This window comes from Tachypleus tridentatus, chromosome 10 (genome assembly GCF_004210375.1).
Source record: "Tachypleus tridentatus isolate NWPU-2018 chromosome 10, ASM421037v1, whole genome shotgun sequence".
In the NCBI taxonomy this organism is placed as follows: domain Eukaryota; kingdom Metazoa; phylum Arthropoda; class Merostomata; order Xiphosura; family Limulidae; genus Tachypleus; species Tachypleus tridentatus.
The window spans coordinates 43,271,507-43,289,364 of NC_134834.1; the positions used below are offsets into that span (position 1 = coordinate 43,271,507).

At 32.4% G+C, this 17,858-nt stretch overlaps 1 protein-coding gene across 1 annotated transcript in view; it reads left to right on the forward strand.

Moving 5' to 3' along the window:
* The window catches only part of LOC143228344 (growth hormone secretagogue receptor type 1-like), a 36,903-nt gene extending 19,245 nt beyond the window's left edge, over positions 1–17,658 (forward strand). The window contains exon 2 of the mRNA XM_076459613.1: positions 16,841–17,658. Within this exon, the coding sequence (XP_076315728.1) occupies positions 16,841–17,658 (818 nt within the window). The remainder of the gene's footprint in view (positions 1–16,840) is intronic.
* The last annotated feature ends 200 nt before the right edge of the window (positions 17,659–17,858 follow it).

The following is a 17,858-nucleotide window of genomic DNA, read 5'->3' on the forward strand; positions in this document are numbered from 1 at the left end:
TAGTTAATGTTATACACAAAAAAATTTTTACATAGCAAATTTTGATTTTGGGTTGATTTCAACATACTCCGAATAAAATAATTATTATTTGAGAATTTCCTGAATTTTTAATAAGAATAATTCTGCACTTGTAGCCCTGTATGAAAAAAGTCGTGACACATTTGAACAAAATAACACAAATCTGACTAAGTAATTTCAGTACAAGTTTTAGTTTTGTCGATTTCCAGCCAATAACTCTTTCTCAATGTCGGTTGTCATGGTGTGATGTAATTGGGTACATTTCTATAAGTTATGGGCTAGTGATATAATGAAATACTGAAAGTTCTTCCATCCCTTTCGACTGTTTATTCCCATATGGCTAACATGTCAGGTAAGAAAAACATAGAGATCAAAATAAAGTGAGAAAATTGTGAACTGACGATATGTTTCTAGAATAAAAGATGTTCGGAAACTAACTGCGCTACAGTTACAGTTCCTTTTCAAAGTTTATTTTATCATTTTATACTTGATTTGAATTATAACATTGAAGTATGATATAAATATATATAAGTTTCGAGGAATAAAATGAGATAATATTATATAATACTAATATATAATAATTATAACGATTATAGATTATAATAAAGAGTAATCCATCAAAGAAGTTCGAAAGTTTCATTAATATACAAATCGTATAAAACCAACGTAAATGATAATAGAAACAAAATATGTGGAAATTAATTTTTGTGTATTTTTGAATATGTATTAAAATAGCATGTTATATAATAAAACGTATAAACATAACATACAAGATCTTAAAAACTAATTACAAAACCATCGTATAACTATAGATATTAGTAATTGAATAAATTGGCACACGTAGATTGGTTAGTAAAAGCTACTTTTATGTTTTTAAAAAGATGTTATTGTTTTCGAAATTTTGTACAAAGCTACACGAGGACTATCTGCGCTAGCCGTCCCCAATTAAGCTGTGTAAGACTAGAGGAAAGGCAGCTAGTCATCACCACCCACCACCAACAGATTCGGTGTTCGGTTTGTTTGTTTACAATTAAGCACAAAACTACACAATTGGCTTTCTATGCTCTGCCCACCACGGGTATCGAAACCCGATTTTAGTGGTGTGAGTCCGCAGATATACCGCCATACCACTGAGGGACTCGGTGATCGGAATTGCCCACATCGGTTTTTGAATTTAGCCTCACTATGTTACTTACCAGGACAGCTATGTACCTTTCTAGAGAAGCCCTGTTTACCTTGTATGTTTATTGGGTTCGTCAACTAGTGTACACGTACATTTATGTCAACAAGGTAAGCTAAGTGGTTTTAATTGTTTATCTAGGCTTTCATAAGCTTTCAAATTAAAATATTAGACCACTTTCGCTTCTTGTCAGACCGTGCATTAAACACTTATATCAGGTGTAGTAATTCTCATGTAATAATGCCTTCGTACCGTTGTCAGTGGTGTAGAAAGGAGTATCAAAGTACGTTACATGGTTAGACATGTAGATTTTACGAAGATAGACTAAAAGTATAAGGAGCTGATAAAAACAGCTTAATCTAAGGAGGTCTGTAGTCATGTTCCCCAAAATAATTAATATACTAATATAATTTACAATTGTTATGTAAGTTAAATACGTAAAAATGGAGGTAGTACATAGCCCCTAGCATCCACACGATTCCGAAGCCTCTGGTTGTCATTTGCAGTTTAAAACATTAATTATGAAAACAAAAAAAGTGATTTAACTAGATTAAGAATTCAACCAAATATTTAAAGCTTGTCCGAGTTTAAGAGATATTAGGACTTTCTACACAAACACTCCCCGGTTTTGAACTGATAAACTAGATAGAAGCAGTTTGTCAATAGAACCGACCTTCAACGTTTGGGCTCCTGTACACGAATAAGGAAATTTAACCAATATTATTATAATTCATCGGCGACCACAACGGCAAGAGGCTATAAACTATGTTTTTTTTCTAATTCGCTATCCGGGATTTTAACCGGTTATTAGGCCATATGCTGCCGAGCCTTAAAAAATAAGCTACTAATTGGTTAAACTCAACAATTTATTTAATGAGTTAAATGTGCATATTATTTTAGGTAATTAGTAAATGTGATATTTTATAAAAAATATTTTTGTATAGTATCAAATCATTAACCAAATCAAAAGTTGACTGATACACTTTTGTTAAATAAATTAATCTGGTAAATTGAAAATTTCTAAGGTCTAACCCGCTCTAAAAAAAAAAAATGTTATTGTAGGCACACCTATCAACTTTCAGTTTTGCATCGCATATCTTGTATGAACGTTAGAGTAAATATCCGAAACTTTAAACTTTATTTGAGCTTAAGTAAAGGTCACACAGATCGCTTGGAAACTCTCCCAGTATCAGTAAAAGTAAGCCAGGCATAGCCGGGTGGTTAGTGTGCTCTACACACAATCTGAGGGTCGCGGATTCGAATTCCTATCACACCAAACATGCTTGCTCTTTCAGCCGTGGAGACGTCATAATGTGACGGTCAATCCCCTTATTCTTTGGTAAAAGAGTAATTTAGAATTGGCAGTGGGTGGTGATGACTAGCTATTTTCCCTCTAGTCTTAAACTGATAAATTAGGGACGGCTAGCGCAGATAGTCCTCGTGTAGCTTTGTGCGAAATTCAAAAACAAACAAACCAGTTAAATTAACTGACTACTAATAAGTCAATTTGACTGAGATAGCTTGTGTTCGTGAGAAATGGATTCGTCTTTTGAACCCACAAAATATTATATTGATTTTAATTATGAATAATAATAGAACTGAATAACCATTTTATATTCTCATTTTACTTATGCCATAAAAGGATACTTTTTGTCTAATTAAAGTTTCGAAACTTTTTCTATGTTGTAGCTATTTAAGCAGATATATATATGTACATGTATACGTGTATGTAAGCTCCCCCATCCAACATGTCAGCAGTTAGCCTGAAGGCTTACAACGATAAAATCAAGACTTTAATATCCGTAATAAGAAAAGTACAATAGCCCATTTTGTAGCTTTAGGCTTAAGAAGATACAAATACATGTTGAAACTATCGCACTCTTTCATTCAATTAACCCCCCTACACACATACCCGTTCTTTTCAATATCTCAAATATGTCGAAATGTTTTTGTCGTTCGAGGTCATCAGCAAATTTGATAACGAATCGGATAAGCATTTTCTGATTAAATCTGAAACCATACCAATCTTTGAAATTAGGCAATTTGATAAAAGTAAGAATGTATATGTATATATACCAATTTCTTGCTGAAAAGAGATTCAATCCACACATGTTTAGATTTGTTACACACAAATGAAACTGTAATTTTCGTATTATCTGTTTATTCATGATTAGAATTAATACAACACAATATGTTCTCTTTTTCATATGTATATGTTATAGACTTTTATACAAGCACAGACTGAGTACAGTGTATTAAAACTGTTTTGTAGCTACCCTACGTCGTTATAGTCCCTGCGGCTACGTTAGGTCATGATCTTAATCATTCATCTTGACGGTAGTCATGTAGCGTAGTTTTTATTAGAAAAGGGTCATTTGTAAACTGCCATGTAAAAACATGCATCTATTGTCAACATATTTACCATTAGCCATCCTTGTTTATCATCAAATCTTCCTATGTAATGGCATGAATATTAATTTCATTCTCCAGCAGTTTCAAGCATGCAACCGTTGAACGAATATAACGTGGAAGCAAATCATTACACGTGATTTGTGTTGCTTTTCCAGACGGAGATTCTTTTTGAATAAGTTTCATCAGAAACATGATGAGCTTCAGTCACTTTTATTTATGTTCATGCTTTTTATCATTTGCTCCAAAACGCGGCAGTCTTTTAAACAAGACTGTAATAATGTTGGATATATGGAGTTTCTTTCTAAATGATCCAAATTGCTTCACATACATTTGTTTTTAAATATCAGTAAATAAAAGGGAAACTCAAAATCCTCATCTGAACACATATTTATGCTCTGAGTGTGTTGACATTTTGCCTTTAGTTACCTTTCTCAAAAGCAATATATTTTGATGTTATTTTTCGCTTAGGGACACTAAATAGTGTCAAAACGTAGTTCACATAAGACCATTCCTCCATGAGTTTATATAGGATGGCGTTGTCACGCAATTTGCTGATTTACGTATTCAAAGTCGTTTTACTGTTTCATTCCTTTTTTTGTAGCAGAATCTCTACATCATTCTAATACTCTTGTTTGTTTACTTTTATGTTATATCTGTATGAATAAGTATATGTGTTTTATGAATTTTTTGAATTTCGCACAAAGCTACTCGAGGGCTATCTGTGCTAGCCGTCCCTAATTTAGCAGTGTAAGACTAGAGGGAAGGCAGCTAGTAAACTCTTGGGCTACTCTTTTACCAACGAATAGTGGGATTGACCGTCACATTATAACGCCCCCACGGCTGAAAGGGCGAGCATGTTTGGCGCAACGGGGATGCAAACCCGCGACCCTCAGATTACGAGTCGCACGCCTTAACGCACTTGGCCATAAATAAGTATATACTTTACTTTTATAAATTGTCATGTGTCGACTGATCGATAGGTATCGCTATCCTTCGGGTTGAATTAGGTTTAAAACATATATTTAAGTATTTGCATGATATGCTTATTATTTACAAAGAGATCTGTATATATTTAATGGAATATCTAAAACGGAAACTAAAAGAACAATCAAGTACCTGGAGAAATCTTGTAGTGATAGTCCCATCCGTCTAGGGACTAACCCTGCTCTAGGGTTCAGATAAGGATGCAGGTGGTAAACGAAAACGTTGTTCTTTTTAAAAAAAACTTGTATTGTTATACGCAAATGTTAGCGACCTCTTTAGCGTATCGTAAACAATACTTTGAATGGTCGGTTTTCTTTATGAAATATTAGTTAGTTTTGTTAGTGAAAGTAATTTCAAGGAGAAAATAAAGTGTAACTTAGTTACAGATAACAACACTAGTGGTTTGCTACATGCATTATTGTAAACCTAATGTTCCTATAAAACATCAGTATATGAAAAATATAATATAATCCACACTAACAATGGAAGAAAAGCCCATTAAACAGCTCCTACTGTGTGACTTTAGAGTAGTTTAACGTCTGAAATAAATTACTACGACACATTTAGCCATGCAAGGTCGGGTAACAGGAATATAGGTAACACAACAGGAAACTAAGGTTTATGAAGATAAAAACAGCCATTAAGTACGTTAGTACTTAATTAGGGATCGTAACGAAAAAATGGCAGGCATAAACATTGCCCATTTAAAACCATCTTTAAAATGTGTGAATATTTTACAGCATTGGCTGAGCGAAACTAAAACTTGTAGTTACGAAACCGCCTTAATCATTATACATGTGTTTGTGCAGTGAATAAAAATTTCACTATTTCAACGATTTTTTATCAAAATTTGTGACCTTTCCAGATAATCGTACTGAAAAAAAACTTATCCCTTTAACACTTCAATGGAAATATTATGTCTGGAATCCCAATGATTTCTTTTTTTTACCGAAAATGACAGTAGTACATGTATAACAGATGTTGCTTTATTCTAGGCAGATAATTATATTTGAGGTAGGTTGATAGAGATTTTGGTAAGTAATAAAATCGAATCGGGTATAGAGACATACTATGTTTGACATTGCTGACGCACAAAAAATAAAGCTAATAGAAAGAAAATAAATCAGTATAATAAACTTTTTTAAAATTTTATAAAGACAAAGGGCCATTGATATACACTTATTCTAGCTAACTATGTATAGTAATGTAGAGATTTAACACTAAAAAAAGTATATGAAACAAGAGAGCCAAAATTACAAAACTGATTTACTTGAGATTTAAAAAAAATTGTATCCCTGTTTTGGCTGAGACTAATATAATTATAGTGACTTTCCAAAGTATGGATATTATTTTTATTTTAAGTAACTCTGTATTGTATTTTTTACTTTCTCGTTCTAGTCGTTTCTGTTAAAACCTTCTATACCTAACTTGGTTAAAACCTTCTATATTACTATACTTAACTTGGTTAAAACCTTCTATATTACTATACCTAACTTGGTTAAAACCTTCTATATTACTAACTTGGTTAGGACCTACTCGTCTTTAAACACTTTAAGTTTTTTATTACACTTGTAAATAATAAGAATTCTCGTATTAACTGAATAATACAATTGTACAATAACTAATAAAACTACTGGTACTTTAATTAAATTAAAGTATATTAAAATTAAATGCAGCAAAAATAAAAACGAAATACTAAATATACTATTTATTGTAAAGCACAAAGTTACACAGTGAGCTTTACTTGCTCTGCCCAACCCAGGTATTGAAAATCTCATTTTAGGCACTATAAGCTCATTGAATAGGGTGCATATATACTATGAAGCGTATCTAACACAACTGATCTCGGTGAATACCTGTTATTTCACAATATAGCTCTGAAATGCCTTCTGTGCTCGTTATATTCTTAATATTTAGGTTAGCATTACATTCATATGCAAATAACATTAACTAAACATTTTTGTTACATACAACATGAAACAAAAAGTGTATAACCTTGACCTTACACAAGTTTGGAGGCTATTCGTGAATCGTGCCTAAATGGATTGCCTGACATGTTGATTATATGTTAAGATAAAGAAGCTAGGAACTCAGGTTTCCTTTTACTATAAACTGGCATGTAAGAACGACATATATTGTGGGAAACCTCAGTAAGACTAATGCAGGTTTCTTCACATTCACTTATGTTTTGTATTTTAAAGTAGTAACAAATCACTTTGTGTTCAATGAGCTTGCCTTATGCCATTTTTTTCTTATGTGCGTTGATTATTCTGTCGCCATATCACAAAGTGTAGAACCTGGAGTGAAGAGGAAGTTAAATCAGTCATTATATCACTAAGCGACCAACCGAGAGTAAACAAAAGTGTTTTTCACTTTGTAATCATACACGTTTTCCACATTCCAGTTTTTAACTTGTGAACACCTGTTGGTTTTATTTTGCGTTGGCCAACGTTGACACATTCTGCATACAAAATATTTTATAGTTCCTCATTTGCAGTCTTAATAACTTACCTATTGGATCCAGTTTTATTGACCAAGGATTAGATTTTGTAGGATTTAAGTAAGACAAGCTTCACTGTTTTTTGAACTTACTTTTTGTCAATCTTCCTGGTTGTACTTCATTTAAAATGGAAATATTAATTCCATGAATATGAGTGATTTACAGTAATGACAAAGAAACGTAAACTTAATTAAGATTGCAGCCAAAGAATAATATATAATCTATGGAAAGTTATCACATAGGTGTAGGTATTTCGCCACAGATCTAAGGAGCCATGTTTATGCTTGATGCAGCTTCGTGACCATGGTTATTAAATGCAACCTAGGATGCTGATCTGATTTGCTATTCTGGGCTTATTCCTAGCTTGCAAGGGGGAATGGTCGTGACACCAGGTCACTAACATAACTGTCTTGAGACAATATCTGCAAAGCACCTAAATGATGAACAACAAGCACCTTGATTACCAATGTTTAATGAAGTCATCAGCCATCAGAAGACAGTTATAGTCAAGTTCTCTACTGCTAGATGGACTCCAGGTATTTTGAGAAGAAACTGATAACCTTTGATACAGCTTCTGAAATTTGAAAGAGCTAATGTAATTTTTAGAAGTTTCACAGGGTCTCAAGTTCGAGTAGAGAAGCCAAATGACTTTTTACTTGTTCAAACATAGCATATTCTAATATGAAAATCTTTCGTTGAAATGTTCATCAGCACCTTAAAAGTAAGACTACATGAAAGTTAGGGTATTTCATATTTAATGGAATTGATTTATATGGCAACGTAATGGTCATATTAAGAACGTTACTTCAGTGCTGAGTCTTTTCTTGAATGTACAACACTGAGCAAAAGTGTTAAGACAACGACAAAAATTAGATGTAAGGTAACTTTCAAAAAACAGTGGAAGGTAAATCATTGATGAAACGTCAAAATGTTATTAGTACAACAAAATCTCAGTGGAAGTGCACTGAGTTCAGCAAAAATTGTGCGTATCACTTTTGCTTTAATAACTACAGCCAATCTTTCAGGCAATGTTGCAACATATCTAGTCATATTTTCCTTTGCCATTTTAATCCAAATGTCTCTGACACACTCCCATAAAGTTTCTTTGGACGAAAGTTTGGATCTATCAAATCCGAGATTTGCTCAATTGGTTTGAGATTGGGGCTATGCAGAGGACATTGCATAACTTGAATGATCCCAACAGTTTATTTCTTAGCTAAATAATTTCTGCATAGGTAAGATGAGGGTTTGTGGTCGTTATCTTTTTGATAGCAAAATCATTTCCAATAATATGCAAACTACTGCGTATACCATGATGGATCAGAACCTGATAGTATTTGTGATGGTCCATTATTCCATTTATTTTGGAAATATCTTGTGCCGCCTCAGCAGATAACACACCCAAATCATCTCATGCCTCTCCCATGCTTCATGGAAGGTGCTAAATATTGAGGTAAGTATCTTTCACCTTTCTTACACTGGACGTTCAACTTACACTTTGAACCAAATATTTGAATCTTGAAGTCGTCCATCTATAATACCCTTTTATAACCATCAACAGTCCAATTTTATACTTTTTAGCAAATTTCAGTCTCTTGACAATATTTGAAGCTCCATGTAAAGGTATTTTAACTGCTGCACGACCAAAAATTCCATTTTTGTTGATCCTTCTTGATACTGTAGATCTTAACACTTTTCTATCATTTAGTGTATGGTTGTTTATCTCATGCTTGAGATCAGTGGCAGTCTTCTTTCTGTCTCGAAGGCTGTATAAACGAAGATACGTAACATCAGTATTATTAAATTAGGTGTTCTGCCTCTTCCTTTCCTATTTTCAAATTTATGTCTCAGGCTTATGATGTCGAGTGTACTTGACAGTGTTTGGGAGGCCTTTACAATCTGCAGCAATTCGCCAGAGTCTAACCACCATCACGTAAAGCTTTTATTCAAACTCTCTGCTCTACTAACAATTTTCTTTGCTTTATGAGGTGGTGGCGTGACAACAAAACTTAATATATAGTGTTAAACACTGTTTTTGTCAAGATTTATTTGGGGAGTAATATCAATATTAATTTGATTTCTTCTAATATATACTTGTAACATATAGTAGCTCCTTGCTAGCTTCTTTTCTGTATAGTTAGGACACCGCATGGGGTACTATGATAGTTACTTCAAGCCCTAAATTTGATCAGTATCAAAGTCCTTATGACATGGTTCAAATATGTGAGAATTCCAAAAAATGACAAGTATCCCCACCCTGGTTCATTCATTTGTCAACAGGCATCAGTAAGCATTACTATAGTGTTAAAACTTACATTCTTTAATTACATGAAATAATTGACCTCACAAAATAAAAATAACTATAAAATATTCTTTTGTTCTAGCATTTTTGCACATTACTGTATTTTTGAGATGGAAATATATTAACAGGCCTCACTTCTGCATGTACACTGGTTCTAAATGAATAAACATTGGCGAGGTTCCTACTGATGACATTCTGGATAAGTGAAATTTAGACATACTTTAATTGTGATTTGGTTATACACAGAAAGAGAGAATGAGGGTTAGACGTAAACATTATCTCCTACTGGTCTGACTAATTTTTATATAATGAAACTAATGTTATGCCTGACCACCTGTAATGGTAGTGACAATGCATCTCAAGACAGCTGGTATGGGTATTAACACTTTTACCAAAATAAACCAGATAACAACGTTTCGACCTTAGATCATCTTCCTGAGATACATTTTTACTTCAAGTAGGTTTCTCGTCATCACGAGAGTAATGACAAGTTTATGTTTTTCCAAGAGTAAGACACTTTGCAGTTTTCTAAGCGCTTTTCATTAATACAAGTAAAAAGCATCTAATATTCAACTCTAATGCTGTTTTTCTAGGACAAAAATCATTGTTTATAAGCTTGGATTAAGATTTATTCTCTTGGGGATGCACCTTCTACCGAACTTATCAAACTTGGCTGTGATAAAAACTTTCAATTCTCAATAAGCATGACACAGAATCAGTAAGCATATAAAAATGATGCAGTCATTTTGCAAATGTTTCGAGGTGTACTACAGACTCATTACAATGTGTTGCAATTGTTTGTTATGATGGAACTAGTTGTAAAACTATGGATTCTTCAGCTGTACTACGTTCAAGAGTAAATACATGTTTGCTGAAGTATCTGAGTAACTACTCTGAAAATGGCCATTAAACTTCAGAGAAGAAAGCGATAGGATCCGGTTAATTTGCTGGTGGAATCTGTAATGTTTTTCTTTTTCAGCAGACAGCCTTGTGGGCGAAATAACTGTTATTTGTAATGACATCACACTGACCCAAACTAAGCAAGTCTAATAACATATCTGACACAGAAGATTCCTTGGATCACCAAAAGTATGGTAAATGCTGAGATAGAGTGGGTGTTGAAAAAGGTTATAAAATAATCATTAAAGAGTAGTTGATAGTGTCAAATAATGGTTGCGAAGAGAAAAATAGGGGAATCCACGTTTGGTGTTCATTTTAGATAGCTCAGTGTTGTTGCATACGATGATTTATTTATATTGATGCATTCAAAAACACATTTGGATGTGCTGAAAGATACTAAATGGGTCAATTAATGTTGCCTGGTGTTTGGATACTTGCATGTAGAACGTTTAGTGCATTGGACACTTTTAATCTATAGACAGAGGTTACATTACATGGTCTCCAATGAGAGACATGTCTTAGCTATGTGAATGATACACCCCTGTTCTAATGTTTGGCCACACATTTTAGTTTGTTACTGAGAGCCTTATAAAGTGTTTCAAAAATAAAGAAAGTAAACTGTGATTGAAAACAAATTTCACATGCTTCTAGGCTTTACATTGTATTATAAATGTTTTGTGGCTGACTTTTAAGACAGATGTGCCACTATGTTTTAATATTACAAGAAATTCACATTTTTAATTAAATGAAAGTTGTGACCAAGTACCTTATTCGTTAATATTACTTTAGTTTAGGCTCTAATATTGACATACCTTATGAAACATCGTCTATACATCTTGATTACAGATGCCAGTGATAGAATCAAAGCAGTGCTGTCTTAGGTTTATGAAGGGATGAAGTAATTAATTTTTTACGCCAGCCAAACATTAACAACATTTTATTGTTGATATCATCTGACAAAATACTACAGTCGTATTATTTCTTAAACAGAGTACAGAGGACTTAATCTTTGAATTATGCATGCAATACTGAAAGTACTAATATATTTTTCAAAACCAAGTGAATGTGATTACAATGGTGGAGAACAATGCTCCAGAAGAACAGTTTTATTATACTGCGTTGTCGAGATCATGAGAATGGTAATGAATCTTCTAGCTTAACACTAAACGTGTGTCCATTTTTGGTTAGATCCTGATCATGAATCAGAAGTACTGATGAACTTTATAGTCAAATTGTACTAATTTTGTTAATGGAGAGATTTAATGTATGACAATTAGGAGCTTGAGTACTATTGTCTATACATTTGTCAAGTGGAAAATTCAACATGAATACATAAAACCTCTGACACTTATATGAGCAGTTATGAGAACATGATCGTATACTGCGTTACTGTATCAATCAGGAAAAATTAATTCCAAGCTGTGATGCTACTAGTGGTCTCAAGTAATATGCTAAACTTCTTACTATTGTCATTCAAAGATTACGGGATGACATAACAGTCAATTTCCGAAAGTAGTTTTTCTAAAGTATTGATATATTCATATAAAAATAATAAAATGCTATACAAATTTTATACCATGTTTCTACTCAAAAGAAATAGAATAAAAGTTGTCATGCCAAGAAAAACTCTTGTACAGAGTTCTAAGTACATCTATTGCAGAGAATAGCCCTGAATAGTTCTAGTTATCTCTCGAAAATCAGAAAAATAACAGTTATATACTAGCTTCTCTCAGTTATGCCATCAAGTAGACATGAGTTCAATGTTCAAACTGAACATTGGATATATATACATTAAAACACCAGGAGAAATTTACGCAGATCAAAGAACACATTTCAATGGTCAGTTATTTGCAGCTTTAAGATTTAGTGTGGACATGGATTTCTACACATCATTTTTTGTCTGGCAATTAGGCTGAATAGTAATAGATAAGCAAACAATGATTTGTAAGCATAAGGAAGAAATGAATAGCAATGGCTATGTGATGTGTGAAAGGGTAATTAACATGTTGATAAATTATAAATTTATGTCACTGATGACTCTTAATCATAAGGAAGACGTTACAGGTACTCCTCTAGCTGTTCACAATGATATTGAAGAAGATGAATTGTATGTAAAAAAAAAGCTACTCAAGACATTGATCATGATGCTAACATTAACTTCCAACTCAGTAAGATTGATTTAACTGATTAGTAGTTAGAAATGGTAAAACATATCAATATTTAGAAGATATGACACATGAAGAGAAAAATAAGCTATGTAATTTATTTTCCAAGATATCGAGTAACATTTTATTGTAAAACTTCAATATGGTATTTTGTATTAATTACATGGTTGCAACGGATAGAACAGCTGAGACTATTAGAGATAGCAACTAAACAGTTAAACGTTTATGTGTCTGGTAATTATTAATAGAACCCCATTTCTGAGCTCTCGGATAATATTTCATAGTGAACATTAGCAAATGTTTATTCAGAAAATTACCTGAGACATACGCACATGTAACTGTTGTGTTACATTTAAGTAAAAGGTTTTGTCTTCAGGTCTGATTGGTCAATATATTTCTATAAGAACATAAGAAAGGACATGACACAGAATTTGATAAAGGTAGATGACTCATTTTTCCATTAGCTTTCGTCTACTTGTTTATATCCTTACGTCGACGTTAATGAAGTTTCTTACTCGTAAAGTAATGAACAGCAATGACTAAAAGTCGGTAGACATCTAGTTTAGTAAATGTATTTTTACTGCCGTCCATTATTTCTGCTTAGTATGGTGAATATTTACAATATTATCTATTATATTTGTCAACATGAATGCAGGTTGCATGAACTGTAGCGGAAAAGTCCAGCTCATTAAATTTAATTAAAGAGAACACTGTTTCTTTTCCAACTCTTTTCCAATAAAGGTGGTGGATAATGGAAGACACGGCTGCAATTGTTACACGCGTGAATATTATTTGCTAGAGTTGTCTCCACTCATGTCCATTGTCCTCTAATATCTTGTTAGTGGCTTGATAAAGTCCTCTGTTTTAAATAAATTAAAATTTGTCGAAACATTCTAATATAAAGTTTATGTTCTACAGTAATCAGCTACAAATGTATAACAAACTTTTATTTCACAATTTGTACAAACTTTATCTACTGTTAATAAGTGAATCCATATGTTATACCAATACTTTGTCATCCAACCAAGTGATTCTTTCTCCAGGTAATTCTATAATATGCTCCCAATGATGAGGGATAACTTCTTGGACTACCTAGCGTCTTTCGGGAACTCCCATTGTCATTTTAAATATGGAAACAGAGAGTTATTTATTTCTACAACCCTAGACTTAAGATAATGTTTGTATCAGATTAAGTTGAATTCAAAAACTTGCTTACTGTTGAATTTAAAATTAAAGATAACTTAGGTAAATATGACAAAATTAACATTTTGAAACATACAATTTGTATATATATATATTTGTTTAATGTTAGTACAGATTACTATACTCAGTTACAAGTTCCAGAAGACCGTAATGCAACCTACTTTAAACTTTCCTAAACTCGTACTCTAGGATATACATACGCTTGTAGACTTAGCTCAGCACTTGCCAGTTTTTTACATCTGGTGTTCTTGATGGATAACTCAGTGAACAGGTTGTCTAAAACTTTAATTATAAGTGAATGTAAAAGAATTAGAAATCAAGCTTTTCATTACTTAATAAGTTGATGAGATGGCGTTTTAGTAAGTCCTAGTAGAATTTAGATCTGTAACATATTTTTAAGAAATCATGTTACTCGGTCATATTCATTTAAATTCTCGTGCAGTGAAACAAACTGAATCCGCTTGGTGTTGGTCCAGCTTGCCTCATATAATGACATTTTCTAATAGCTATATTACACACTGAAAAAAATGGTTGTTTTTACACCATAGAGTTTTTTCACGTTGCATATTTCTAAAACATAAAATAAAAGTGCTGGGTTTTGATTCTGTAATGAATTTACCGTTATACATTTAATATCTTCGTCTGCTTCAGTTTGATGAATGTGACGTATATTGTTGGACGTATATTTCGCAATTCCCGCCTGTTCTTTGAAACTGTAGAAGATTATCGAAAGCAAGAATGTACAAAATGTGATTTACGAAAACTAGCGTGTCTTTGAACATTGTTGAACGTTCGAGAATCTCGCGTAATTGGTATAAAAGCTAGCCAAGAGACAGTATTATATTATTTGTCAGTTACAGTCAGTATATTACAAACTTCGGAACCTATAATTGTGATTAACGCTTGCTAATAGAAAAACTACACAATATGACCATGAACGTTTATAGATTTTGAACATTACGAATCGTTCAACTTTGGAGAATAAACTTCGAACGTTAGTAGTTCTACGAGGGCAATAAATATGTATCTTTCTCTGTAAAAAATAAGCTTGTGAACCGCGTTAGGCTAAACAAGAATATAACTAGTCAGCATTCCTGTTAAGTGAAGTATATTTGTGTATCAGCATAAAAGTAAGTTGCACCTCATGGACCTAGACCGTTGATAAAATATTAAGTTCCAGAGCAGATAGAAAACTGAATATTGTTTTATGAGTTTGTAAAATTTTTGTATATAAATAGTTATTTGTATTAACTATTTGAAATAATACATTTTTATCATTTATATTGTTGTTTGTATACTAAAATATATTTGTGTTAAGAAAGAAAATTATGTTTATCAATCTTGTTGGCAAATATCGTAAATTTGATACATGTTAGCATTTAATTAACTTATACATTAAAATTAATATTTCCGCTTATTTGAAATCGTAATACGTAACATACGTAATATAATAAATCGGAGACTCGTACAAGATAAATTATAATACGTAACAGAAACATTTGTTTCCAAGCTAATTCATTTTTGTTGAGTTCGATTTATTTCACACATTGTATACAAATCCTTTCCAATCTTCTGGATTGCAGCCTTTTCAGCTTTCCTGTTGAATCTGCGTTTATCTGTGAGCATTACAGTAGTTCTTTAAATTAAAAGAAGGTAAAACTTTTATGGAAGATAGTACGATTATAACATTTTAATATGAAGTAGACTAATATAAATTATTTGCCCTTAAACTGTTTAATGATTATTTGTTAGCTTGTTGTCAAGGGCAAAGCTACATAATGAACTATTTGTGCTTATACACACCACGGGTATCCAAAGATTATTTTTAGCACTATATGTCAAGATACGTCTATTGGGGCAGTTTAATGCAATCATTGCTACGTCAGATTTGTATTTAATATTTTTGAGCTGTTCAGTTCATATTTTTATGAAAAAAAATCAAATGAATGCATCTCCGAGATACCACGTAGCTTTTCATTCTCTTGATAATAAAACAGATAGTCTGTCACATGCTTGAAAATTATTTTCAACAAAAAGGAATAGATACATTAACCACTTTTGGAGAAATATCAACAAAACTTGTTATGATTGAAAATGAAAAACTAAACATTTTAAATTACTTTAATAAAATAAATACTTTTTTCGTTAGTTCTTAAAATAATATTTTACTAAGTCTGAAAATGAAATTGAGAATTCCTTGAAGCATTAGATAACTTCGGACAAAAATATAAAAACACATATGAGTTTTCTTCGTATTATATTTAATGTTTGATACAGCCTCGGGTTGGAGTTTTGGAAAGGCTTTATTTTTAATTCCATGGAACGTAATAAGTGTTAACCACTTTTAAGTTTTATTACTTTGTATTTAAAATTAATGTTTATATAAAATTAAACTGACATTTTAGCTAAGTTTTGATACATCGCTCTACGGGCCGAACTTGAGGAGGTATTATTACATTTAGGACTGAAAGTATTGCTAATAGCTAAAGTACAAAATTAATGATGCAAGGTAGTTAAACCATTATAAGTTTCTATTTTTAATTACTCTTAAATTCTACCCTTAATTGATTTCTCTAATTATTTTCTAGTAATTTCTTTAAAAATATATGCATAAACATATATATATATATATCTAAAGAGAGAGATATACTTTTATCGACTTTTTTTCTCAATATTATAATCATTAATTTCTCTAACCTTTCTGTAGCAATGAACACAAATTATTCTTATTGTTCTGTAGTAATTGACACCGATTGTTCTGAACAGACACACACCCATACAAAAATAGATATAAATTAGCATATTATCTTTCCGAATTTCTTTTCATTGAATTATAATTCTTAATTCCTCTAACATAGTGATGCTTACTAAACTCAATTCTGTCTTGGATTATGTAGCTTAAACTATTTTTCAAGTATGTTTAAGCTACTTCTGTAGATAGACACAACAAGTAGCCAAATGTAGCTTTGTGCTAAAATACAAACACACACACGATTGTGAATAAAAATGGCGTAGACGAGATAGCACTCAATGCTAAACAACTAATACAAATAGTTTTCGAAAATAAATATAATTTTAGAAATATTTGTAATCATATAATATATGTTATCATGCTTTAAATAAGACATTAAAATTATTTACGAAATATTTCACTAATAGTGTATTTCTATTTTTAGGTAAAGCTGTTCCATTTGTGGAGCAAGCAGTAGCTCATGGGTCCATCCTAACCATCTTGGCTATCAGCTTTGAACGCTACTACGCCATCTGTAAACCACTAAAGGCCAGCTACAAGTGTACCAAGATAAGAGCTCTGGTCATCATTGTTTTGGTTTGGGTAGTATCAGTCCTCACAACAAGCCCTATGTTAGTTATAGCGGAGTACACTCATACGGAATACGTGGACGGCTCTACTGTTCCTATTTGTCTGACCCAAGCTATTACAATCTGGAAAAAATCCTACTTTGTTCTCATAACTGTTGTCTTTTTCTGGGTTCCCCTGATAGTTCTACTTGTAATTTATGGGATGATTTCCAAGCGGTTAGTTGTGGATCGAATTCTTTTCACTTCTACTCCTGAAAATTCCCAAGTTCTTGCTCGGAAACAGGTTGTGGTGATGCTAGCAGCAGTAATGGCGTGCTTTTTCGTTTGTTTAATGCCTTTTCGATCGTTCACGATATGGTCCATCGCAGCATCGCCGGAGCAAGTTCAGTCTCTTGGAATGGAAAATTATTATGTGCTTCTCTACTTCTGTCGTGTGATGCTTTATCTCAACTCTGCCATCAACCCGATCCTCTACAATGCCATATCTTCCAATTTCAGGGAAGCTTTTGTCCGCTTGCTGCAGTGCACAGCTTCACGTCGTCTCTTACGTCAAGGCACCTTGACAACAACGAGTTCTTTAAATCACCACATCAAACACATCTCTCTGAATGGCAAAAAATGCTATCACACGTCTTGTTCGGTAAAAACTTCGTGTGTAGAAACGCATGTTTAAGCTTAGAATAATATTTGATATTTCGTGTGTTCTTAAGAATACTACTACTAATGACCTGATAAACAATTGTTGTTGTTTTTTTCAGTAAATTGGTGTATATGTTTTCACTATGAAAATGTTTCTTGAAAAATTAATTACTACATTTCAAGAGAATATTTTATTCTGTAACAGGCACACTGTGCTAATTTTCATTTTTATTA